We start from the raw sequence: 25,817 nt of genomic DNA on the forward strand, positions 1-25,817 counted from the left end.
TACTTAAACTAGATTTTAGTCTTGTGACTGCAGAGGCATTTGTTGGAATTTTTAGGAGCTCAATGAAATGATAAGTCTAAATCTAGTTTTGTTTTTCTGTTTTCATCTTGTATGAAAATGATAAATACGCACTGTAAATAGTAATAACGAAAATAATAATGATCATGACTCCAAACAAACTATAGAAGAAGATTGGCAAGACTTCCGAATTTTTTCATTGAGAAAATAATTAGGCTATGAAAATCTTCTTCCATTAGAAAGACCTGGACATTAATATAACACAAGAATAAAGTAAAAAATGGTTTCACAATCTGTAATTTGTCAAGATAATAAAAATGAAAAGCTGACGGAAATTCAACGTTAAAAGTATACTCATTTGACATATTTTACGTACGGAAGAATGTATGAGTACAATAACACTCAATATAATTATAACCTAATAAAACTATAAGTAATTTTTCATAATTGCAAACTTAATATCACTCAATTATATTAAAAAGATCAAATTTCTTCCATTAATTCGAAGCAATTGAATCACAATTCGTTGCCTTGCATGGGATTGGGATTGTATTGGTTCAAAGATGGTGGAAGATAATAAAGATTATAAAAAAAATAAAAATTTTAAAAACTGGCCCGATCTGAGGCTATCAAAAATTCCACCTGTACACGTTACCCCATGATTCATAAAGCCTGGATTGAAACTACTGGCAGACCGGCTATCATCGGTCATCTTCCTGAGACGTCCCCATAATGTTATTTGGATTTATGCCGGCCGTTTGAGGTTCGGGGAAAAACAGAAGAAACTGTAAAAATTAAAATTCGATTATCTCATTCTGTCCTTTCCTCCTCGTCTTCAGAAATTAATCTAGGCCGCTTCTGATTTTGCTAACAAGATTCGCCGGCGCGTGCTTACAATCGAATCAATTAAATGGGTCGCAGCGCAGTGCCGGTGTCGACGTCTTCCGCGGTGGGGCTGGCTGTAGCCGCTATCGAGCTCACAGAATCCTCCAGTTGGTGGCACGACATCAATGATTCTTCGCTCTGGCAAGATCGTATCTTCCACGTTCTCGCTGCTCTTTATGGGATCGTCGCTATTGTTGCTCTGGTATACGCAAATCCTGCCTTAACGTTTCTACGTTTATAATGTCATTGCGGAGTTTTTTTTTTTTTTTCTTAATTGTGTTGCTGTTCGCTGTTAGTAGCTTTCCGGGCAGATTTGGAATTCGTTATTGGATAAGGACTTCTAGGGTTTTTGTATATCCTTTGAATACTGGTAGAGAACGAGACATGCGATTGTATACAACTGAGATTGTAGGAGCCATGCTGATTTTTTTTCCTCCATATGTGTTTAGGTTCAACTAGTCCGTATACAACTGAGAGTACCGGAGTATGGTTGGACCACGCAGAAAGTCTTTCACTTTCTCAATTTTTTGGTGAACGGCGGTTTGTATTATTTACTTTTTCCCCGTGTCTATTGATTTAATTGATAGTTCGGCTGTGAATGTGGGAATATTATCTGCAATAATGTGTACTTTTCCCTCCTCTGTAGTTCGATGTTTTGTATTTGTATTCCGCCGGAATGTGCAGAAGGTAAAGCCGGAGGTAGGCACATGACATACTCTTCCCTTATATTCCATATTGCTGTATTTGTCTAAGCATCTAATATTCAGATTGCCTGTATGTAGATTGTCCAACATATCATACTTGACTTGCCAAGTCTTGCTTTCTTCACAACGTATGCACTCTTGGTCCTATTCTGGGCAGAGATATACTACCAGGCAAGTTTAGTTTAATTTGTTGAACATTAGCTGTGGTCTAACTGTTCTGGTTTTTCTTCGATTCTAGCAATCTAGCATATTTTGCGAGTAGGTGATCTGAATACCATGCTAATGTTGATATCTTTCAGGCACGTGCTGTGTCTACTGATAGACTGAGGCCAAGCTTCTACGTAATCAATGCTGTGGTTTATGCTGTTCAGGTGAAACTTCTAGCCTGAGTTTTGTTTGGAGGTCCCAGCTATGGGCATAGTTGGACATTTGGACTGTTTTAGTCTTGAATTATTGCATGTAGTTTCCTTCGTCCTTTTGTATTTACTTTTAGAATTTGTTGATTTGGTCCCTTAAGTTTGTCTTAATTATCGATATGGTTTCCTTCGTCCTTTTGTATTTACTTTTAGAATTTGTTGATTTGGTCCCTTATTCTTAATTATCGATATGGTTCTCATTGTTTCAAAAGGAAGTACCACCTTTAAAATTTTGACGTGGACAATAGAATATTGAGTTGGTTGCCATGTAAATTAATGAAAAAGTGCAATTGTTTATGCAGTAAAAAAAAAAAAAGAACTGACTCATTTTTTTTTAAAAGAACAAAACTCAACATATAAAATAGGAAAACAAGAAAATAAGGGGAAAATAATATAAAAAACAAAGTTGATGTATTCTCATTTAACCATATATACATGTCAAATCATCAACATATTTTACACATTAGATTAATTTGAGAACCTATTGTGTTTCAAAATCTAAAGGAGTAATGTGATAATTTAAGAAAATGTATGGGACGATAATAGTGAGCCTTATCCCTCTAGGTGGGACTGGCTACATGAATTGCATGACATCATTGTGTTCTATTAAAGGTATCGCTCAACAACTTCAATCTAGTCTTTTAACCAAGAAAACATAATGGACTAGATTGACAAAGATTAAACTCAAGGGACCAAATCAGTAACTAAGACAAACTTAAAGAACTAAAATTTTTATTATCTCAACTTGAAAATTATGAATATCATGAGTTTTAATGTTGCCGGTACCTTTATGTTCAACAGTTTTAAAATTGTTTTGTTGGGGTTTTTGTTGAGTGTATGCCAGATTGCTTTGTGGTTGATATTATGGTGGAAACCCGTCCGTTTATTGGTCATCCTATCTAAGATGTTCTTTGCAGGTTTGTCTACTTTAGACTTTGCTTCCAGTATTTTTTTTAAGTCAAATTATTTATTGATGAGGACTGTCACGAATTGTTGCTAATTCATTTACGTTGCAATAGGGGTCTCTTTGTTTGCCGCCCTTGGGTTTCTTCTCTATGGTGGAAGGTATCTGTCAGTTTCTGCTTTCAGTTGTGATGTTTTGAAGTTTCCAATTTATATTCCAATTACAGAGTAAATCCTTAATTTAGGAACTGTGAATTGTAACAAAGAAACATCGTGAAGCAGCCCCATGTTGGTTTTTCAAATCTTTTCTGCCTGTTTGGAATCATGAAACTGAAAGACGATATTGTAGTTATTTATGTATGCATTCTTTTAGTATATTAGCATTTTTATGTATTTAGTCTATTTTCCTTTGATGTTATTTAATTGTCATAATTTTTACTGGCAACTAAATGAAACTCTCAGTTAAAAGTATAATTGTAAGAGTGCAACCTGTGATTTAATTGCATGAATTGATCTACTTCAGTCTTGTAGTGACATGTGGAAGAATTATAAATGAACAAAAAGCTATAGTTTAAATTGCTTGAGTTGGCGATTCAATGCTTGCCAATTCCATTGAGCGGCAAAATTGGGTTGTACGTGATTTTATCAACCCAAAGTACGTGATTTTATCAGCACAAATATCTTACATCACCTTATATCCTTTCTATTTATTAAAAAAGAGAAATCAGTAGTCATGAGTTGTGACATGGAAAGTTCATTTACTTTCTTTGGCAACAAGATGTTTTCTATATGATACACTTAGGGCTCGTTTGTTTTAGCTTTTTTTATGAAAAAAATCACTTATTGTTTTTGATTTTTTATGATCTTTGTTTAAATTTTTGAAAATAATTAGAATTTGTAAAAGAGCAATTTTTTGATTATTTTAAGAAGTTACTTTGAATAGCTTTTGAAAATAATCTAATTCGGGAGATGAGAGAGAATGTTTTAAAAATGCGAGATGCACGAAGGTATCGTAAAATTTTAAAATAATTAAATAATAAATCATTTTTATAAAGCAGAAATTAAGGAAGATATTGTAAAATTTTTAAAATAAATAACTAATGATCACTTTTTTATTGTTCTAACTAATAATCACTTATTTTTAATCTTAAACAAATGTGCCCTTAATTCTCCTAAAGAAAATCTCTTGCTTATATATGACTTGTCACTTATGATTGCTAACACCACTTACAAGGGATTGTTACTCATTTGAGTCATTATGTCACTTGGTGCACTAACCCTTAGTTGATCTTTCGTTCAGTAATGAAGCTTACCCAATCATCATCACAATACACCTGCTAGGAAGTCTCCCCTTAAGTGAACCCCTCCTATATGTTTCATTTATGGGATTTCATTCCTCCTATTGGTGCTCTTTTCTACTCCTTATGTTCTAGAGCTTCATGCTATGGATTTTTCCATTGGAAAAGCTTTATACAATTGATAATATTATTGAGATGTAAAGTGTAAGTGGACTTGACTTGATACGGGAAAGTGGAGAAGCTTTACATTTGATGTAGTTGGGCTCGAGAGGAGGTATAAAAGTGGAAAGACTCCTAAATTCATGGCCTTAATGTTTGAATTAAGATGTGATGTTGAGTCTATTTATATATGCATTCTCCCGTTGTTGTTCAGCCCATTTGGATGATATCCTTTCCTTTTTGGATGCTTCTCAGGTCCAACAAGTGGTATTAGAATCCTAGTTTAGGTTTAGTGAGGCCACGTGTGAGGACCATAAAAAGCTCATATTAAAAGCTTGCTCACCATTTAGATCGAGAGCTTAATCATCTTAAAAGTGAGTTAGTGTCTTTAAAATGTGGGTAGCATGTTTGTGTGGTCAAGTGGTAGACTCATAGTTGAAGGAGAGATTGTTGGATTGTCACGTGTAAGTGGACTTAACTTGATGCAAGAAAGTGGAGAAGTCTCACATAAGGTAGAGGGAGGTTGAAAATGAGATGTACTAGTGGAAGGACCCATAGACTTACGACAAGGTTTTGGGATAAGATGCATGTCTGCTTCATTTATATGCTCCCTCTTGTTGCTGGACCAACAATTCAATTTGTTGCTGGACCAATAATTCCTCACTGATTCTTGGACTTTAATACAATATCTTGTGATATTGCTCAAGAGAATGAGTAGTCATGACCTCGTGAGTTTTCTTTTTTTAATAGACATGAGGGTAGTTTTCTATGTGTGGGTGAGTTTGGTCATTTTTAGGTGTCAAATTAGTTTTAGATGACTCATCATGTCTGTTTTCAAGGTTGTGTTCCTTGATCTGTTATTTGTGAAACATGGCATCCATGAAGACAAGTATTTTCTTTGTGACAGGAACCAGGGTATAGTTACAGTAAGCCTTCTAGTCCCTTTTGGGTCAAGTTTGTTTTCTTGGTAGAGGTGGACAAGGGCAGTGCACCCAAAAACTCTTTTTGTTGATGAAGGTTATTGTAGGATGTGTTTTGAGAAGGGTGTAGCTAGGAGCTTAAAAGCCAAGGGTTTTTAATGACATTCTATTCATGAGATAGGTGGAGGTGGTGACTTTTTCCTGATAATGGTGAGGAACATTCATGTACAGCGCATTCAAGTTAAGCTATACCTTGGTGGTTTTCAGCTGTCTTCATTTTGTATTTTTTGGTTGCTGGTGGCTGGTGTTGTAACGTGCTAAAATCAGAATGAATGCCCAAGAGAGGAGAATTCAAACCCCAGATCTGGTTCGTCGATTAGCTGACCTATTTTGAGGAAAAGAACTGTTGTGGATTGCATTGATCCACCCTTTAGACGTGATCTGGAGAGGCAAGTCCACCAGATCTGGCATCATTTACTAACAGAATCATTCTCAGGCCTTCTCCTGGCAGCGTTAGCTTTGGAGATAAGTCTTGGCACTTGGAAATTTAGCAAATCATATATTCTAATCAAACTAGTATGAAATTAAATTATAAATTGCAAAACATAAATAGGCTTAGGACTTAGGAGAAGCATTTTTCAAGTTTCGAATGTTATGAATTATGTGCCTGTATCATGCCTGCTGTCTGTGCTGCTCTGTTGTCCAATCTGACCATAGTATGACTTTCTGACTGTTGTTTGACAGACTTTTCCTAATGTTGCAACGCTTCCCTGTTGAATCCAAAGGTCGGCGTAAGAAGCTACAAGAGGTATGCAGTTATACAAGGAAATCATTGCCTTAGTAGAATCAAATTTCCCTCCTTAACTTTCCTTTCTACTGCAGGTTGGCTATGTGACCACAATATGTTTTTCATGTTTTCTTGTCAGATGTATTATGGTGAGTTCCTTTAATTCTTATATCTGTAATTGTTGTTTCCTTGCTTCAAATTGAGTTCTATCATAATTTTGCTTTGTTGCAGATGTGTCTTAATGCATTTGATAAAGCTGCCGACCTTGATGTCCTGGACCATCCCATTCTTAACTTCATATATTATCTGGTGAGCTTAGTTGTAGTTCTTTGCATGCTGCCTTTCTTCTCCATATTGCTGATTGTTGAGCTGCTGGACTTTTACAAGTGCCTGTGTCAAGTTAGCTTGTGATGATGTATTATTTTTTGACTGATTCCCAGCCAGGGTTTTTAGCCTTCGCCAAAAGTGTGTAATTATTTTTGTTAGCTTTTCAAATTATGTTTTCTTTGACATGGTATATGAGTGTTGATATTTTAAATTCCACCTAACTAGTAGAGTTGCTAAATTGAATAATTTGATTATGATTTTGAAAATCTCTTATTAAAATTGCGATGATAGTCTTGAACTTGTTGCTCGTTGAAACTGGCCTTCTGATTTTCCATCCATTTGATAGTCTTTGAGTGAAACTTGTATTTACTTAATAGCTTAATTTTGTCCAAGAGTATAGAGTAAGTCCAACAATTATTCTTTTTATGATTATTTCAAGATTTTGTGCTGAAACATCATGCATGCTCTCAAAATATTGCAATTTATTCAATATGAGCACATACATAAATAGTGTAATTGGCCAAAAAAAAAAAAACCACCATCTCTTGAGATATTATTAAAAAATATCCTAATTCAGTATGAAGATAAAGGATACTAAAACATGCATAAAGTAACAAATATATCAGGAGAATAAAACTATAGATAAAATGAGTGACAATAAGAGATAATGGGATGAGTGGCACATAATCACAAAAACTTTGCTTCAAGCTGTAGAAAGAAGGTTTGATCTTTCCCGGCTTGCTACGTGCACTTTTGAACTTCATTCTTGACAACTTTGGTTAACAGGTCAGCTACTTGATATTGAGGTGTATGAAGTTCAAAAATCCAAGGAGTCAAGTTTGGTAACAGTTTTTATTCCATTATGATGCATTGGTTCTTCACAATGCTAATAGATTCCATGTTATCTCCTAGAAGCTTTCTAGAATTCAATTCTTCAAGAGGCCTCTTTCACCATAATCTTTCACAAATACCTTAACATAGGCCCTGCACTCACTTGTACGTTACTTATTCCTACATCTGATTACTTTTTAACTCCTCCATATAACTAGGTGACCCCATACGGAGGTACAATATAGTAGGGTTGACCTTTTATGAATAACAGAACCTGCCTATCTGGCATCAACATTCAATGCCTCTTTAGTTCCCTTCTTATAGTAAATCCTTTTGCTAGGGGCCATCTTGAATGCCTACCTGCTTCCGTGTGCTCCTTGGTGGGCTTATTTATAGAACTGAGTAATCATACCTGGGAAGTTTATATTTGGTCTAGTGTGTGAAAGATAAATGAAAATGAGCTTCTCAACTAATCTTTGATAACCTCTGACGGCCATAGGTGGACTATCATCCTTCAATTCCTATTTTTGCGCTATCTCATGAGGAGTTACAGCTGGCATACATCCAAGTTTGCCTGTTTATTACAATAGATCACAATTATATTTTCGTTGAGAAGCCAATATTCCCCTTTTCGGTTGGGATACTTGAATACCTAAGAAGTATCTTAGGTTTTCAAGTATTTTGATTTCATAATTTTTTATAATATTCTTCAACTACCTGATTTCTTCTTCAAAATCACCCTTGATAATTATATCATTAGTGCAGACTATTATGGCAATTTTACCTTGGAGAGAGAGCTTGGTTAAAAAGTATAATTTACTTTTCTTTGATATACGCATAACCCCTAAATCTGTTGGTTGACTTGTCAAACCAAGCATTGAGGGATTGTTTAATGCCCTAGAGGGATTTATGCAGTTTGCGTATCTTTTTCTCTTTTAATTCTGCTTCAAAACTGTGAGGAATATCTTTTGACACTTCTTACTGTAGATTAGAAAGTCACTCTTTACATCTAGCTGACGCAATGACTAATCTGAATTTGCAGCTAAATAAAGTAGCAGTGTAATTGTGTTAGACTTGGCTGCAAGGGCAAAGGTTTTCTTGTAGTTGACTTAATGGGATTGAGTAAAGCCCTTTGGTACTAGTTTCGGCAGATGCCACCATTTGCATTGTTTTTTGATCATAAAACTCTATTTTGAGTTTCTTCCCTCAAGGAATATCTATGATCTCCCATGTCCTCTTCTTTCAAGCATCACTGCTTTTCTCTGTGCTCATTCCTATCTATAATCTCGAGTCCTGTTCTTTAGAGTGTTAGGTGCTGTCTCGCTGCTTTTCTTTGTGTGAGTAGACAGTAAGCTCTCTGTTCTTTTACCTCCATCCTCTTTATCTATAATCTTAATAGTGGGTCAGATTCAGGTGTAAACAAAGGATTAGGTTTTAGTGTAGTTTGAGGGGCTCTTAACAGTAGAATCATGGGCTGCATCAGATGTGTGGGTGGGTGGGCAATGATTGAGATCCAGGTGGTGAGTCAACTGCTGCTAATTTCATGTCAGTGAGAGCTACACTAATGTAATAGGGGTATTGAGTAAGAACTACAACAATATAAAAGGGTATTGCAAAATTTCTTTGCCCTGCCTATCTATTGACAGATTTAACACGCTCTAGTTGGTTCTCAAGTGAGAAATATGAAAATGGTTACTTGGTGCTTAAAGATCACATGCCATTAAGCTTTCAAAGCGGATAATGTGCCTCACTACTTCTTATAATTATTAGCCAGGTCTTTTTTTGAATTTTTTTATGTAAGTTGTTTTCCTCTTCAGTTGGATTTTATTTTAACTGGTTGAACTTCTATAATCTCCAGTTAGTAGCGGTTGTACTGTTGATAAACCTGTCTAGATGAAATTAATCTCTAGAGGGACTGCCGCAGTATGCCTGTGCGCAAGCCTTCCAAAACTCTCTCTCTCTCTCTCTCTTTTTTCCCGCCTTTGCCCTGAATCTTATGTAAGGGAATTGGGCTAGTAGTGTAAAGTATCATGGTTGCATTTTGCCTCACCTTTTCTTATTCTTGGTGCAGTTGGTGGAGATAGTGCCTTCTTCGTTGGTCCTTTTTATTCTAAGGAAGCTGCCTCCCAAGAGAGGTATCACGCAGTACCATCCAATTCGCTGAAAGGATACATATGGAGGTAACTTGAAGGGAGGTTGTCATCACTCATCAATGCTTCTCTGATTTCTTGGACGCTTCTTACACTCCAAGAATAGTTTTAGAAGATAACAGAAGCCTACCTTTCCTATGTTTCCAGGGACAAGTTTAATGTCATGGTATGTAGATTTCGAAACGATTTGTCATTTGATGAATTGGTTGTCTATGTGCTGTGTGTTTTTGCTGCGATGTTCTCTGGGATAGTGGCTGCTTTTCCAGTTCAGCAATTCGACCCATGAGCGGCCACTATTAGAAGAGAACAGTGGTATGGTGTATCATATAGTCCTGAGTATTCCTATTTATCACATCCAGTTCATAGATACCAGCTATCATTCATGTCTTATGTGAAGCATAAAGTGTACCTTCTTAAATTATCTTAATGTCTCTGAGAGCGTATATAATCCCAAGTTTATATCTGGTAACCCTGGATGAATTCTTCCATGTTTCTAGGCGAACAGAACTAAGTATATTTTCACTTCACAATCTAATAATTTAGATGAAACGAAGAAAGATCAGTGCGCAAAATCCTAGACATGTTGGAATAATCTTAAAAAAAAAATTCGAAGAATTCGTACCTTGCTGCTGATTTGCAGGGCTGGGTGGATCTTGCGAGATCATCGTTTCGAAAGAGTTTGTGAATCTCGTGGTGAAGCCAATGATTCCATCGTCTTCTTGGTACCAGTCCTAACGGTCAAACTAGTTAGTATTTGAACGTTTGGTTTTACGTCGCTGCCTTCAGGAATGGTAGGTTTGAATTTCATTTCAAATTTTGGAGACTAGCACAACAGATTTCCGTTCATCGCCTTCCCCGCTGAAATGCCACTTCAAAATTAATATCGGGTCTGTTAATGTCAGTTTAGCTAAAAATCGAATCAACAAGAGATTTTGAAGAATGGAACCGAGGAGAATATGCAAATGCCAATGCCCAAGCTCACTGGTCACTAGTCCCTATTTTCCTCAGGTAGATCATATATATATATATATATATATATATCTATGTTTGTATGTATGTATGTATGTATGTATGTATATGTAGTAAGGTATATATATTCTTTTATTGAAGATAATTTTATTTGAGAAGTAATCAGGCTTAAAATGTGAACATTTCTTTCATGGAGATTTGAATATTGGTTTATTATATTGTGAGAGATTAACTTTTTTTACTAAAAGAAATTTTTATTGATAGATCAATATCTTTTTATTGGAAGCAATTTTGTTTAATGTACCGTTAGGTATCAAATGTGGGCACATTTTTTAAAAAAGATTTAAATATTGATTTGTCATATTATAAAAAATTAATTTTTTTCATTAGACTTAATTCCTGGGTAGTAGATCAAAGAATTTGTTTATATTTATAACGCCTCTAAATTCAAGATACCATGAAGTTGACCATATGCACATCAACAATTAATATACTTTTTTTTTTAAATTAATCATTTGATTCTTTAGTTTTAACTTATTTGTAATTCATTTGAAGTTTTGAATCGGTTGTAATTTAATTTTTAAACTTTGCTTCTTGCAATTTAATCCATATAATTTCAACCACTTAAATGTTAATTCATATATTTTAAAAAATACAATTATAAAGATTAAAAATATGTTAAAATTTATTATTGATATTTTAAATTACTAAATTCTTTTAATCTTTATAATTTTATTTTTTAAAATATAAGAATCAATATTTAAGTGGTTGAAACTGTAAGTATTAAATTGTAAGAGATAAAATTTAGGAATTGAGTTATAATTGAATTAAAACTATAAAAATTGAGTTAGAATGAGTTAGAGTTCATGAATTGAGTTATAATTTGATAAAAACTATGGGGATCAAATGATTAATTTTTTTATCAACAAAAGTTTATATGAATTGGATTTTAATAATTTATTAATGCCTTGGCAGGTTTTTAGGTTCAAAGAGCATTTAAAAAGATATTTATAAATTGTTTACCAATAAGGTCTTCTTATAGGCATCAAGATTTGATCCTATAATCTTATAGACTATGAATCAGATACTTACCAATTGAACTAACTTTTGTTGATCAATCAATATACTAATTTCTAAGTTTAATATAAAATTTATAATAAGTCATTCATGGGCCGTGGCAATGTAACATATTTTCAGATTCTGTACAGTACGTGGAATGCACGTCTCCATCTATACTTTGCTTATGTAGGATAAAAAAAAAAGATTAAATCTGAAAAGGTTAAAAAAAAAAGATTAAATTAAAAACATGCCAATAAACAGTTCACATGCCAAAGGCACGGGACCCATACGCCTCCGTTAAGGCCCATGGACAGTTAAAGGGATATTAGGCAACATTATTGGTTTAGTTAAAACCCTAATTTTTCCTTGTTTTGATCCAAACGTCGATTATTTCAACATGTAGGTTTCTGTCTTCTGATCTAACGACAATGGGTTCAAACTTTATTTCCTATTCCATATTTTCTTTTAAATAGAGGAAGTGAAGTTTTCGATTTGGTTGTTATTTCAAATTTGCTTGCATTCTTAAGAAGCGTATTAAATTTTGCAAAAACATTCTCCAGCCACTTCATTTTTTAAAAAATCAAAATCACAAGTAATAATTATATCATTAACTTCTATTATTATAATTTAGGTATTAAACTTCCAAACAGACTCCACTAAAATTTTCTCGTACCACATTATTCACAAATCATGAATGCAGTATTTGCCTTAAAAAATCTTTGTTGTAATTAAAGATAATTAATTTTGTTGAAAACATTACTTTTTATACCTAATATTATAAGTTATTTTGTACAATATTTCACTAAACAATACTCCCTCTGGTGTTATTTATAGGGCAGAGAGAGAAGGATTTTTTTTGTCCTATTTATAAATCATGTCATTAAATTTTCATTATAAATTTTCTCTTTCATCCTCTATTGAATATTGAAGAGAGAAAATATGTTATTGAAATATGTATATGTAATAGGGGTAAAGTTAATAATTTATTAAATTTTAAGATAGAGTTAATAAGTTTTAAAGTTTTTTTTGGTACTGGTAAAATATGTTGGAAGTGACTTATAAATAAGATTATAAGAGCACGTAGTATTGAATTTTTATCAAGCTTTATTTTATCCTTTCCAAGCAAGGCCCTGCATGCAGTATAATTAGTTGCAGAAGCGAAGTGTCACTGCAGTGTGCATGCATGCCTTCCCAATATCATCCTAATTTTTGTCTTTAACTTGAATTTTACATAATAACAAAGCATGTTAAAGTTTTGTTCATCTTTGAAATCTTGAGCCGATGATTTGAACAAATATATGTATGTATGTATATATGTATGTATGAAAGAACCCTGGTCCGTTGTTGTTTCTCCCATTGCTTGGGTTTTATTCCCAAGAATTTGATCATATCTATACAAATCTTTACAGCTTGAGTGGATTATTGCAATGTTGTTAAACCTATATATACATAACTGATATTCCGGATGGAAATATATATATATATATATATATAGAGCCTTCTTCTGCCATCCGTTTTATTCTGAGGAAGCTGAGACCTAGTTTAGGTTTCCGACAGTATCATCCGATTCGCAGAAAAATCGGAGATATGGAGGAAATTAAGTCGACATTTCCTATGTTTTCTGTGACAATTGTTTCATGCCATGGTCTGTATAAGTAGGTTTTATGCAACGAGAATGAGCTATCATTTAATGAATGTCGGCACCTGGCCTAAATTTTCTGCAATAATCGTCGTTGCTTTTCTTGTTCGTCAATATATGATTCTGTACTGTGAGTTCTAAGTCTTGTGCAGATTTTGTGAAGCTTAAAGTTTTCCTTAAGTGGATATATATAATTTTCCATTACTCTGATGACTCAAATCTTATATATGTCTTGCAAGTTCCTAGATGACATGGATTATTCATATACAAACAGAAAGGCAAAGAGCAGCATGCAAAATCCAAAACAAATGATCATGATATAATATATAGTTTCTTCGAAGATCAAAAATAAGTCGTACCTGGTGCAGATTTGTGGATCTGGATCTTGAGACGGATCGAGAGGATATAGCGGAATTTGTGTTGAAGCCAGATTAAGATTTGATCGTCGAGTTGTAATTAAACTAGCTAGAAATGAACCAGCTAGTCAATATTTGAATGTTAGGTCTTTCTTCTTCGCTGACTGCTATATAGAATGGTAGGTTTGAAATTTTGTTTCGAAATTATTCTCCAATATGGCATTTAAAGACATTTCCATTAATTCGTCAATTTTCATGGTCACTATGAAACCGAGGTTCCTCTTCATCTGGTAGTGTATAAAATGAAAGTAACATTAACTTTATCGATTTTTTTTGTTTCTTGTAAATAAAAAAACTTGACAAATAAATAATTAATTATGTAATGTTAAACTAGAAAAAAGATATATATATACACACAGACATATATTTCAATAGCATATTTTTAAAGTTAAAATTTTCCAAAAAGTGCAATTGAGTTAAAACACATAGTTCCTGCGTTTAAATCTTACATAGAAACTTGTTAATTGCAAATATTCCAACCCCTTACATAGAAAATTCCTACTACTTGTATGCGTATTGAAATAAATAAATACTATATCTAATTATATGAATTATTTGGATAGGTTTTTGAATGTCAATTTCCGTAATTTTTTTGATTAATCACATGCATATGCTTTGCAATCCTGTTTGAGGGATCATACACTAAATATAAGCACACTTCTTCATAGTTATTCAAACTTCCGTGATGTTTTAAGGAATTAACTTCTTTTATTAGATTCGATATTAGTTTAATTTCTGTATTTTAATTTGTAGATTGAGGTAAGTTAGGCTGGTCGCTCATGGTTTTGGCAATGTATGAGTTTCCATGCTGGGCCGTTGGTGGATCCTGCTTCAATTTCCCACACTGCCCTTGTTTGACCCAATCGATTTTCCTGACCAAGCAAAATATCCATTGGATTTCAAATCCGAAAAACCGACGCTGATCAACGGTTCACTGATTCAATCGAAACCCAAAATATAACGCGCGCGCGCGCGCACACACACACACAGCGACCCAAAATCTGGTGAACCCGGCACAATCCAAGTCTGAAAAGTAATATGAGTCGAGTTAAAAAGCTATGGTGAAGCTGTGAATAAGTATCTTAATTGAGCCAATGTGAGGAGTGAGTGGAGCGGAGTGATTCTCTTGAGCCGGCAAAGTACAGAGACGACTTGGACATGAACATGATAAACAAAAGAGTGGCTTCACTGCATTAAGATCCTTGTCTAGTCCACGTCAGAGCTCTCAAAAGCGTTTTTTAACATCGATACATTCTGATTTTGTTGGTTCAATAACAATTTCCACATTGAATTGTGAATCAATTCCTTAATGAATTGAATGGTCATTTTTTTATATTATCTTATCAATAACCAACATATATAAACATTTATTTGACCAAAAAATAAATACAAATATTTATAGAAAATTTCACAATTTACTCTTTAAGTTAAACTATATAATACAATTTACCATAATAGCAACATTTTTTTTTGGATAAAACAGAAACCTTTTTTATTTACCAGGTACAAATTATTTTTGTTTGAGTCCTCAAAAATAATGGTAGACAAGGCTAAATTTAGACAATCGTGAGCCGCTGGATGCGCATGCGGGAACCGAACCGTTTTAAAAGCGTAAACCTCATATCATGCCGAAACGACACCGTCACGTCCGGATCATAATTTCCCCAGAAAACCCGAAAAAAAAAAAGAGGAACATTTATCCGAATAGGGAAACACAACAGGACCTAGGCTTAGCTTAAAGCCCATCACACAGCTTGTATATTGTCTCCCTCCCCTCTTTCTCTCTCCCTCTGACTCCCAATTTCTGTGGCGGCTCTCTCTCAGATTTGGATCGAGCTCTTGTTCAAGTAATTATTCAATTCTGAGTTCCTGTTTCCGTGAGTTTATCCGATTCGATCTGTTTCTTGTTGATCTTTAGTCGGTGGTCTCTCAAGAACCGCCATGGTAGCTGGCGCGCAGCAGCATCAACAACCACAATCACAGCTTCAACCTCAATCGCAGCAACAGACTCAGCAGGCCACACCCTCTGCACAAGATGAGGCCCTAAAGAGGAACACAGATTGCGTCTACTTTCTCGCTTCCCCCTTGACATGCAAAAAGGTTACCCTTGATTCTCCTTTTCGTCTAATCTGACGCTTCTTTGAATCAATTTTCTTTTTTTCTTCTCTTGTATTTTCTTTTGTATGCATTCTTGTATACAATATCTTTGGGATCTCGTTCCGCGATTTCTACTTAGGGTTCCAGATGCGCGGCTTGGGGCTGATCGTTTGTTTCCGGAAATGATTTTAGGAGTAAATGCTTTTTAAATGAAGGATTCGAACTTTTAGAGATGCGGTGCTATCTCTCAGTCTATCTGGGGGATTGGTGTTGGATGTTTGTTGGCGAATTAATGGATATCGAGTTTCCATTTTCATAAGATATCTCGAGGCAGCTAAAAAAACCTATTCTAACCAACAAAGAACCATCGCTGACGTTATTCGATCACATGGACAATTAGCATTCTGGAGCTATTTGATGGCCTATATATGTTTGTTGTTGATTAGCTTGGTTATCTGATCTGCGTATTGTTTCATTTAATATCTTATCATTTTATGTGTTGAATTAAGTTAAGCGGTGGAGAACTTGCCCCCACTCTTATGGTGGGACAATAATCTTCATTCTGTCACCTGAGTATGGTTTACAGCCCACAGGTCTGGATTCGGTTAGGAAAATATCAATCTTGGATTAGATTATACAATAATTTTTACAGTTAGAATTTATTTGCTAGTTCGATTCGGTATTTTCGGCTTTTCTTTACGTGTTCTATTCTTTCTACACCATGTGTTTCTTTCTTTTTTCTTTTTAATCATGACTGCAGAAAGGAGTTTGTGTATATGCTGCTGTTGCAACAAGCTATATTTTGTGCAACAATATAGTTAGCACTCATGCAATGGTGTTAGCAAGGAATACTGTTTTCATGTGGTTCTAGCAGCTTCCTTTCAATGAACCTTTTAATTTGTTCTTTGCAATAAATTCAGCATTTCACCTAGAGGAAGTACCTGTTTATATAATTATTTATAACCTTGATACTGTTTTTGAGCAATCATGAACTATATCAGTGAAACTAAGGTTGATCAATCATTATGAATGTCTAGTTGCGTGTGTATGAAAAGCTAGTATGAAATTGTGAACTGCGTGTATATTGTATGGTGGTTGTTTTGATCTGATTCTCTTTATTGAAACAGGGAAGTGAATGTGAGTATCGCCATAGTGAGTATGCTAGGGTTAATCCCCGAGATTGCTGGTATTGGTTGAATGGTAATTGCTTGAATCCCAAATGTTCCTTCCGTCATCCGGTGAGCCTCCATTTTTCTCAGCACAATAAGATTTATTTCCTCAGATTTTTTTTAAGCCTTTATTTCTTCATGTAACTTTTGCTATAATTGCCTATTGTTTCCCTTGCAGCCTCTTGATAGCTTCTTATCACCACAGGCAGCCACTGCTGGTAATGGTGGATCATCCGCACCCCCATCGCAGATTGCACCAACTTCTGTATCACATGCGCCTTATAATTCTACAAAGCCAGCTGTGCCTTGCATTTTCTTCCAGAAAGGGCTTTGCTTAAAAGGTGACCGATGTGCTTTCTTGCATGGACCAAATCCTAACACCAGTAGTAAAGTTCCTCATGTTCAGGTGACTAACCAGGTTACTGAGCCTCCAAGTTTTAAGAAGGTTTTTAATGGCCCAGATAAGTCAACACAAGAAAGGAAAAATTCCCAAGCAAACATTGCAAAGTCAGTTGCAGGCTCTGGAGCTAAGCCTGCCCAAAGTGTTGAAACTGCTTCACATGGAAATTTAGTTGCTACAGGGAGGCATGCACCACCACCACCAATGGGATTTGATAATGAGGTGTCTAGGTTCAAGGTAGTAAATGCTCCTCCTGTTGCCAATGGAACCACTGTTGCCAGGCCAAACCGAGTGTATCAATCTCATGTATCAGATGATCATAGTTTCCACAACGGCAAGGAAAGTGATGAATTCTTGAGAGAATCCTCACCTGGATTTGATGTTCTTGTAGCTGATGAACTGAGGAATTCCGATTACTATAACAGAGAGGACCAATTTGGAAAAGCAAAAGGTCAAGATGGGTTGAACTTGGACTCTGTGAATGAATATGATTTAGGACATTCTGTAGATTATAAATCTGTAGCTGATTTTGACCAGGAAAGATATTGTGGCCCACAAGGTTATGACTCATACGATCACATGCAAGAGACATATTTATGGGATCAGCCCAGGAATTCATCTGAAAGAATATTCAGGGCAGCAACCCATTTAGAAAGGATGGCTCATCGCAGATCTGGCAGTCCTGAAAATGTTGTGGTCTCAGATCTCCGACATCATTTATCTAAGCGCAGGAGGGTCAATGGTTTGAAATCTGTTGTGAGTCATGATTATGCACATCAGAGCCATGATGATGAGCAAAGTCACCGATTCTCTTCTCAAAAGGATGCTCACCAGTTACCTCTGAATGAAAGCGCTCTCAGTAATCGCCTCCGAGGCAGGATAAAGCTTCCAGCAAATGGTGGTGACGAATACATGGAGAGGGAATCAGATAGGGGAAGAAGTAGAACCACATTGTCACCTGGATCTATGCAGGCTCCTCACCTGGGTAGGTTCCGAGATAGATTGAGAGGAAGAGTGCAAGAAGATTGTGAGAGGAAAAACTTCAGGGATCGACCAATAAGGAGAGAAATAGATGGGGACCAAAATGTTGATTTTGATGGACCAAAAAGTCTTGCTGAACTGCGAAATGGAAAGAATGGTAAGAATAAGGAGCATCAGTTGCTTGGGAAGAGGAAAAGTTTGAAGGAACAACAACAATCTGAAGATGATTTCTTGTTTGAAGGCCCAAAACCTCTTAGTGAGATTTTGAAGGAGAAGAGAGCAGCTGGCGTTGAAGCAGCTTCGAAGAGTGGCAAATCTTCTGAGAATAAAGGAAACAATAAAGACACAGAAGTTGCTAATGGCTCAGAATACACCTCTGTCACAGATGCACAAAATGACACTCTGCCTGCAAATAAGGAAGACGTTAAGAACCAGGAATCCAAGTTTCAGTCAACAGAGAACACGATTGAAAGAGATGCAGACAAGATTGATGTAACTCATGCTCAATCATCTGAAGAAGGAATGATGGACAACCAAGCAATAGAAGACCAGGAGTATGAAGGTGATGATCAGAAGGATGGTGATTATTACTATGAGCAAGTTGACGAGGGAGACTATAATTTTGATGAAGGTGAAAATCCAGAGCAGGAAGAATACATGGATGATGAGGATGGGGATGACTTTGCTAAGAAGATTGGTGTCATGCTCACATGATTACACTGTGTGTAAGTGAAGTGGAACATGAACATCTACTCTCTCAAGAGTATGATACAGCAGACCTCCAAAAGTTATCTAGGTGTCTAACTGTCCTGTATTTCTGCATAAAATTTGTTTGTAGAATTGGGGGATATATAAATTCGTTTTTTGTATCCATTATCCCTTTACTGTATTTGCATCTCTTATTGAATGAAGATTTTCATATTTGTAGTGGGGCATTTTGCTGTACTCTCCGCATACAAGTGTTATGCAGAGTTAAAAGCCTGCAACGTTAGAAAGTTAATAAGAAAGTCGTATTTACTCTTCAGTTCAATCTTGCCATCAAAATTTCCATTAGAAAGAAAAAAAAAATCACGACATTCAATCATCATTCAATCTAGTCTTTCACAATCAATTTCCTGTCTGTACTTTGGAAAACCGTCTACAGTACTTAAACAGTGGTTGTCCTCCTTCGGTTCCCGAGCGGTGTACACATTGTCGTTTGATTCCTTCGTGCCTTGCAGAGGGGTGCCATGCAAGGAAATTGTTTGCGGTGCCCTGAATATTGCCCTCGCCTTTCAAATGCAAGGGTGGTATCTTGTGCTCTCCCATATCAATTCCTGGGCTTCAAGTTTCCTTTTGCAATTTCCACCGTTTCTGCCATAACCTACACCATTGTGAATTTTTCCTCCTGCATTTTCCATTTGTGTTGAATGTCATTCTCACCCCTCACTCATTGGAACATTGAATTCGCCGCCATCCCCAAAGACCAAAGACTATCAAATCCTATCAACTATCTCGAAAACGCAAACCCCAAATCAGAACCAAGTCTCCCTCCCTCAAACTTGCAGTGTAGATAGCAGTTTGTAGATGGAAGCACCTTCAATCCTCACTTCGCATTGAGCCATTGACGCACTTCCTCCTCTGTTCGTCTTCGACTTCGAAACTTGACACGATAGCACCTTTGTCATTAGAGCTAGAAAGGAGATGATTCCTTTACAGTTATTGATCTTGTGAACTCTCGTGGCTTGTCCGCCAAAGATGCTACTCAGGTGTCCAGAAATGGGAAATTCAAGTGAGTACATATATTTTGTGGTTTGATGTTTGGCAAACGTGTGCTTATTGTCAGAAAACTATTGCGCGACATTTGTGTATGTTTATGGAATTAAGGCATAATTTTGAGAGAAGTCAAGTTCATGTTTTCATTTAATTCATCAGTAGAGTTTGATAAAAAAAAAAAAAATCACGAGTGGACTATCGGAACTTCTTCTCACATTTTTCTTAGTTCTTAGCTAAAAGTCTAATAATGTCGTATGATGTATAAACTATTTCTGCTTCCTTACTGCATAGGCTAGATTTCATTAGAATATAACAAATTACCTTTTTTTTTTGGTTAAATTCTATTTTATCCGAAACATGTTTCATCTCTTCCTTGCATTGTTGTCAAGAAAATTAAAGGACGCCTAAGGAAGACTTTATTTTGAGATCATAGTCAAAAGTCTCTTGTATGAATTGTTCACTGAAAGTAATTGGAAATTTTGCCCTTCTCACCCTCTCACAGTTTTAACTTTTAATGTAGCTATTGTTGATATTAGTTATAAGAAGTCTGTCCAAGCACTGTGAGTAAATATCATATTAATGTTGTATCCTTGATTAACATACGTATATGTAGCAAGTCAACTGGTAAAAAGCATGTGCACAAGAACCTCAAGGCAGTTAATGGGGCTAGTGGATGCACTTATTTAACTATTGTTCTATGTGCAGTAACTATTGTGTGCATTCTTTTTTGTCCACACATGCTGTGAGATAATGGCCAACAGCCTTTAAATCAAAGGAGATCAAAACATTACCCCAGTCTCGATGCCAGAGATAGGATGATGGTGGATATGATGATAGGGTTAATGGTGAGTAGTACATTCAATCATTTATCACACTTCGTTTTGTATAGAATTAGCATCTTATCTCAACATGAAGGAAATAATCTTAGTTGAGTTTTTTTGGGAAGACTTTGTTGCATTCATATGCTAAAAAATGCACTATTGTTTCATTTGCTAATCATACTTGAATGGTGATTAGTAATAATTAAATAGTAACTTCTAAATGAATTTTCAATAATCAATTATGTATATTATCTTATTTTTAGTTGTGTTTCAGCTCATCTTTAATATTGAAGTTAGTAATTAACAACACTAAGATCAAGTTTGATGTTTGTCTTAAGTTGTTTTGAAATCTAATTCCAGGATTAATCTTTCTTGGAGTTCAGCTATGCTAACAACAATTTATTTGATAAGAAATAGACATTCATGATGAACATGCTTTATTACTTTCTACTGCTAACTATATGCCATCTTTTGACGCGATTGAGATTGTTGTATCAGGTTTTTGTCTCACATTCAAATGGTGAAAAATATTCAAGCATACTATATCTTGGAAAGCCAAATAATTTGAAGCAAGCCTTTGCCATCTCCCTTTTGATCTTGCAATTTATATTTCTTGGTAATCGTGTTGATTTAATGAGTTGAATCTTTTATGAATGTCTTGAAATTCATTTAAAGAGAGACATAAGCAATGGGACAAATTCACTAAATGTTATGTGCCTAAGCAGAGAAAATCTAGTTTTAGGAATTGGATTGTGGGACTGAAATTTGAATAGACTGGGTTCTACCTATCATGCATTGTATCCAAGGGCCAGGACAATATATGAGGGTAACCTAGAAAACATAGCATGCTTCCAAGTCTATCATGTTATTTTCATGAATAATAACAAGTTTGACACTGATCATTCATGCTTTCAAATATACAAGAAGACCTATCATTAAGAATAGTTTGTCATCATATTAAACCTATTATGCCACACAACTATAAGAAGAGTGGCTATCCTTTATCAATTTTTACTTTCACGGTTAACTATTATCTCCTTAAAATTTTCTTTTGCATTCATATTTAATCATAAGCAGTTGATTTTATTCCACTTAGCCGAATAATTTAGGCAAAACATCAGCAGGTGTCACCTTGCTTTTCACGTGGGTTGTAAGTGATGTTTTTTGTTTGCTATTATAGTTTGATGCAGTCACTTGTCTATTGAAATTTTTGTCAAAGGTAAACCATGTAATGATGAAAGAAAGTGAAGCATGTAGATATTATAAGTAGCTTATTAATGCTGTTGATTATTGCCATAGCAGGGATGTCTGCTATCGAGACTTACAGGTAGGACCTATTCTCTTGTCTTATCAGCAAAATTTCACTTTGATATCAGAAGAAACAATCTCTTACATGGTTTTTCATTTTTTATTTAATAAAATTTTTTTAGCTAGAAAAGTTGCTTCTAGATGCTTCTAGAAATTTTGAAGTTTCTGATTTTGGGTTAAATGCTCTCTCCCAACAAGTCAAGGTAGTTGTGTTTCATTGCCTTCTAAGATTTAGTTTTCTTTGTTATTTATCTTTGTTCAATAATTGATAATCCTATTGTCAAGTCTACTGCTAATCATCCTTTAAGAAAAAGAAAATGAAAGAAGCAAAATAATTGTTTTTTAATTTATTTTAACATATATGTACATTGGCTAAATGCTTGCTTTTAACACACCATACATGCGCTTATCTATATGCATGAATCTCGTATCGGCTTTGCAAGATGGGTAATATAGGATTTGAAAAAAGAGGGGGATAGTTGAACTAGAGCTACAGTTGAGAATATAATGTGTATATGGTGGTATTAAATTGATTAATATTTTTATTAGTATACTTTCAAAGGTTTCATTCTGTTGCTTTGTTTTTTGATTTTTTTGTTGAAGGGAATTAACTATCAATGGCTGCATATGATGTTTGCAATTAGTATTTTTGGAGAAGATAACAAAATCTTTTAAAGCAGAATCTGACCTATGTCCTTCCACTAAAATGGGTTGAAATGTCTGTGTGCCTAATCTTTGAGCAAGAAATTCTAGGTCTAATTGTAAATTAAGTGTAAATGGTAATACAAACTCAGCTCACTTGGGATTACATACTTAGCTTAGCTGTTGTATGCTCAATATTTTTATAATCTTGCACGTTAAAAGTATAGCTACTTAATAACATTACATTATTGAGCTCTTCATTTCACGGCTTCAGATAATGACTGTGGAGCTAGAGACTCTAATATGGAAAGATTTTAGTTGTCTAAGCACCTTTGCTTTTCGTGGCCTACAGTTGATTTATTATAAGTTAATTAAAGCAAATGGAATCATTGCTTGAACTTATCTCAATGTCTATCTTTCTATCTATGTAGAATTGGCTAATCTTTTGCAGTCTTTGTCCCTTTGTTTTCTATAACTTATATGACAAAGAGAGGATGAAAATAGTCATAATAGTACCATCGTGTTTTGTTGGGATCATTGCTTGACCACGGAGAGATAACTTATTTGATTTTCACAATGCTTTGGCTTTCTTCCTTTTCCTTGCTATTTACTAAAATTGTTGGTCTCACATATTATGGTTATCATTGCGGACAGTGGTCTCTCTAGAGTTAGTGAGGAACTGAAAAAGATTTGGAATCTCCTTATTGTCTTTAGTATAATAGAGGTTGCATTTTTGGTTTTTGGTAGAAATAGTGTCTCCTGAACTCTAAAGCATTGGAAAAATAAAGTTACAAAAACTTGCGTTATAATTTTCATTTGCATAGAAAATTCCTCTCGTTTAAGAACAAAATAGAGGGAATAGGTTTTTACTTTTCACTACTATTGATAAGTCTCTCCTTAAGTCTTTTACTTACTAAAGCGCATATTACGCATGCTATTTATCTATTGGCTATCCGTTTGATGTCTTATCCCAGTATTACATGCTTCTCACCTACATTTTAGTTGGACTGTCAAGTTCCTTTGTGCCTTGAACTTCATGTTGCTGAGAAATGAGAATCTCCAATTTGAGGGCTTTTTCCTTGTGTAAAAGATTAACCCCAAAATTGTGTTTGATGCCCCATAGTGGTCAATAAATTATTGTGTCCAATAAAAAATTAACCAAACTACAAAGATTACCTAGAGTATAATTATACAAAAAAATTGTCACTGTTCCAAAACAACAAATTAACGCTATTCATTTCAATTATATTTATTACTATACCAAAATTCAAAAAACGTTGAATATTTTTGTACTTCAATGAGATAAAATATCAAATATTTAAACCTTCTTGATGTTAAAAAACAATAGAAGAATTCCACATGCATTGACAATTATGATTTTTTATTATTATTATTTACAAGCATCCACCTATTGGTGGCAATTTTAATCTACTTGGATAATAAGGATGAGCAAGTAAATTTTCATAACAAAAGAAAGTCCTGTAAATATAATAGTTTTATAACAATAAACAATTACAATTTTATAGAACATGATTAACTATTAGCTAAAAAATTATTATATGAATTATGTTATTAAGAGAAATTAATGAATGCTTTCAATTTACAAAATTTTGGTCTCGAAACTGATTTTTTTAAAAAAAGCATAATTGTTTTTGTTTACTAAACATGATTTTTTTTTTTTGGTATGGGCTGGGGAGGAAGTTATATTTTCAGAAAACCAAATTACAAAATAACATCAATTTTTTTTATTTTTTTATACTCTTCTAATATTTCACTAAATAATTAAAGTTCAAATACATTGAATAACTCTTGACTACTTTACTAAAGAATAAGACATTAATAAATTCACATGCAGAAGGGTTAAAAATACTTATCTACAACAAAAGTAATGATGTGTCTTCAAAAATGACTAATGTTATGTTTTAGGAGATATTTGAGAATATTGAAATGAATTATGGCTCCTTTTATGTTATATCTTACACTAATTATTTGTTTTTAGCAAAATAATGCAATCTAGCTAAAGACCACGCTCATTTAAAAAAAAAAACTAAATAACATGTTAACATTGTTAATTTCAAATACATAGCATATGCAACAATAATGATGTTCTACAGTGCAATTTATCTTAGGGTAAAGGTATAAATACGGCCATATATTATTTTTTTAAGAATATCTGGTGGCCTAAATTACTAGATGGTGTAAAATAAATTATAAACTTATAAAATTGGAGCATTCAATAGCTTGTCGATAACTTCAATGAACGGATGTTATGTGGGGTATATAATGACACATGGCACTCCACGTCAGCATCTATAAAGGTAAAAATTTAGCCACGAATTATTTTTTGAGGAGTACTATATAGCTTCTATTATAAAAAATGGATCATCCAAAACTTTTCCATCAATTTTGACCAAATATTATTTATTTTTAGACTTATGAGATCCATAATACATCAATCTCTCCAATTTTCTTATTTTTGTTTTTAGTTTCAACTCGAAAAGAAGTTTAAAGAGTTCTTATTTATAGACATTCACAAAGATGACGCTAACAAAGTAGAAGAAATAATTCATGATTAAATTAAGCTAAAATCAAGCTTATCTCGTGTATAGTAAAATCAAGTTTCTACTTCATTGGTATTGTTCTCGTAAATGCGTTAAATGCCTTCAGATAAGAATTCTCTGAACTCTTTTTTCTTAAGTTGAGGCTAAGAACGAAGGAAAGAAGATTGGAGAGATTAACACGTCTTAGGTCTCATAAGTATGAAAATAAATGGTATTTGATTAAAATTAATGGAAAGTTATTGGATGGTCCTTTTTTTTATAATATAGGCTATATAGCGCTCCTCAAAAAATAGTTCATAACTAAATTTGCACTTTTACACATACTGACATGGAGTAATCGTGGAGTGTCATATGTCATTGTGAGCCTCACATAATATCTGTCTATTGAAGTTAACGGTGAGTTATTGGATGCTCCGTTTTATAAAGTTCATAGTTTATTTCGCATTATTTGATAGTTTAGACTATCAAATGGTTAAGAAAAAATAATATGCGATCAATTTTGCTACTTTACCCTTTATTTTATAAAAAAAGTAATTTTAAAGACATACATAAATTAATATAATTAAATGCTACCTTGCCCGTGCATCGCATGGGGCAGAACA

At 34.3% G+C, this 25,817-nt stretch overlaps 2 protein-coding genes and 1 long non-coding RNA gene across 4 annotated transcripts; 2 read left to right on the forward strand and 1 right to left on the reverse strand.

The window, feature by feature from the left end:
• Positions 1 to 500: 500 nt before the first annotated feature.
• Positions 501 to 9,867, forward strand: LOC129311408 (tobamovirus multiplication protein 3-like). Its single transcript, XM_054953708.1, has 11 exons — positions 501 to 1,105; positions 1,353 to 1,443; positions 1,550 to 1,602; positions 1,686 to 1,778; positions 1,907 to 1,978; positions 2,868 to 2,940; positions 3,043 to 3,088; positions 6,048 to 6,111; positions 6,186 to 6,239; positions 6,322 to 6,399; positions 9,320 to 9,867. Exons 1-11 carry the CDS (start codon positions 929 to 931, stop codon positions 9,410 to 9,412), a joined length of 894 nt encoding a protein of 297 aa, XP_054809683.1. The 5' UTR covers positions 501 to 928; the 3' UTR covers positions 9,413 to 9,867.
• Positions 5,843 to 13,542, reverse strand: LOC129311409 (uncharacterized). Of its 2 annotated transcripts, none has more exons than XR_008593292.1 (4): positions 13,425 to 13,542; positions 10,021 to 10,267; positions 9,808 to 9,929; positions 5,843 to 6,073 (listed from the first exon to the last, which is right to left on the reverse strand). It is a non-coding gene; the product is annotated as an uncharacterized LOC129311409 (long non-coding RNA). The 2 variants fall into 2 exon arrangements; XR_008593291.1 differs by having other exon boundaries at positions 10,021 to 10,256; positions 13,425 to 13,508.
• Positions 13,543 to 15,215: 1,673 nt separating this feature from the next.
• Positions 15,216 to 19,152, forward strand: LOC129311416 (zinc finger CCCH domain-containing protein 17). The gene is made up of 3 exons (XM_054953723.1): positions 15,216 to 15,581; positions 16,706 to 16,816; positions 16,926 to 19,152. The coding sequence occupies exons 1-3, from the start codon at positions 15,423 to 15,425 to the stop codon at positions 18,840 to 18,842; spliced, it is 2,187 nt and encodes a 728-aa protein (XP_054809698.1). The 5' UTR covers positions 15,216 to 15,422; the 3' UTR covers positions 18,843 to 19,152.
• Positions 19,153 to 25,817: the final 6,665 nt, after the last annotated feature.

Source organism: Prosopis cineraria, unplaced genomic scaffold (genome assembly GCF_029017545.1).
Source record: "Prosopis cineraria cultivar Desert tree isolate PC_DT_omini unplaced genomic scaffold, ASM2901754v1 PC5, whole genome shotgun sequence".
Classification (NCBI taxonomy): Eukaryota; Viridiplantae; Streptophyta; class Magnoliopsida; order Fabales; family Fabaceae; genus Prosopis; species Prosopis cineraria.

Coding starts and splice junctions, on each gene's coding strand:
- LOC129311416 (XM_054953723.1), top strand. CDS start 15,423: ATGGTAGCTGGCGCGCAGCAGCATCAACAACCACAATCACAGCTTCAA. Junction 15,582..16,705: donor CCCCCTTGACATGCAAAAAG/GTTACCCTTGAT, acceptor TTATTGAAACAG/GGAAGTGAATGTGAGTATCG. Junction 16,817..16,925: donor AATGTTCCTTCCGTCATCCG/GTGAGCCTCCAT, acceptor TTTCCCTTGCAG/CCTCTTGATAGCTTCTTATC.
- LOC129311408 (XM_054953708.1), top strand. CDS start 929: ATGGGTCGCAGCGCAGTGCCGGTGTCGACGTCTTCCGCGGTGGGGCTG. Junction 1,779..1,906: donor GGGCAGAGATATACTACCAG/GCAAGTTTAGTT, acceptor GATATCTTTCAG/GCACGTGCTGTGTCTACTGA. Junction 6,240..6,321: donor TTCTTGTCAGATGTATTATG/GTGAGTTCCTTT, acceptor GCTTTGTTGCAG/ATGTGTCTTAATGCATTTGA.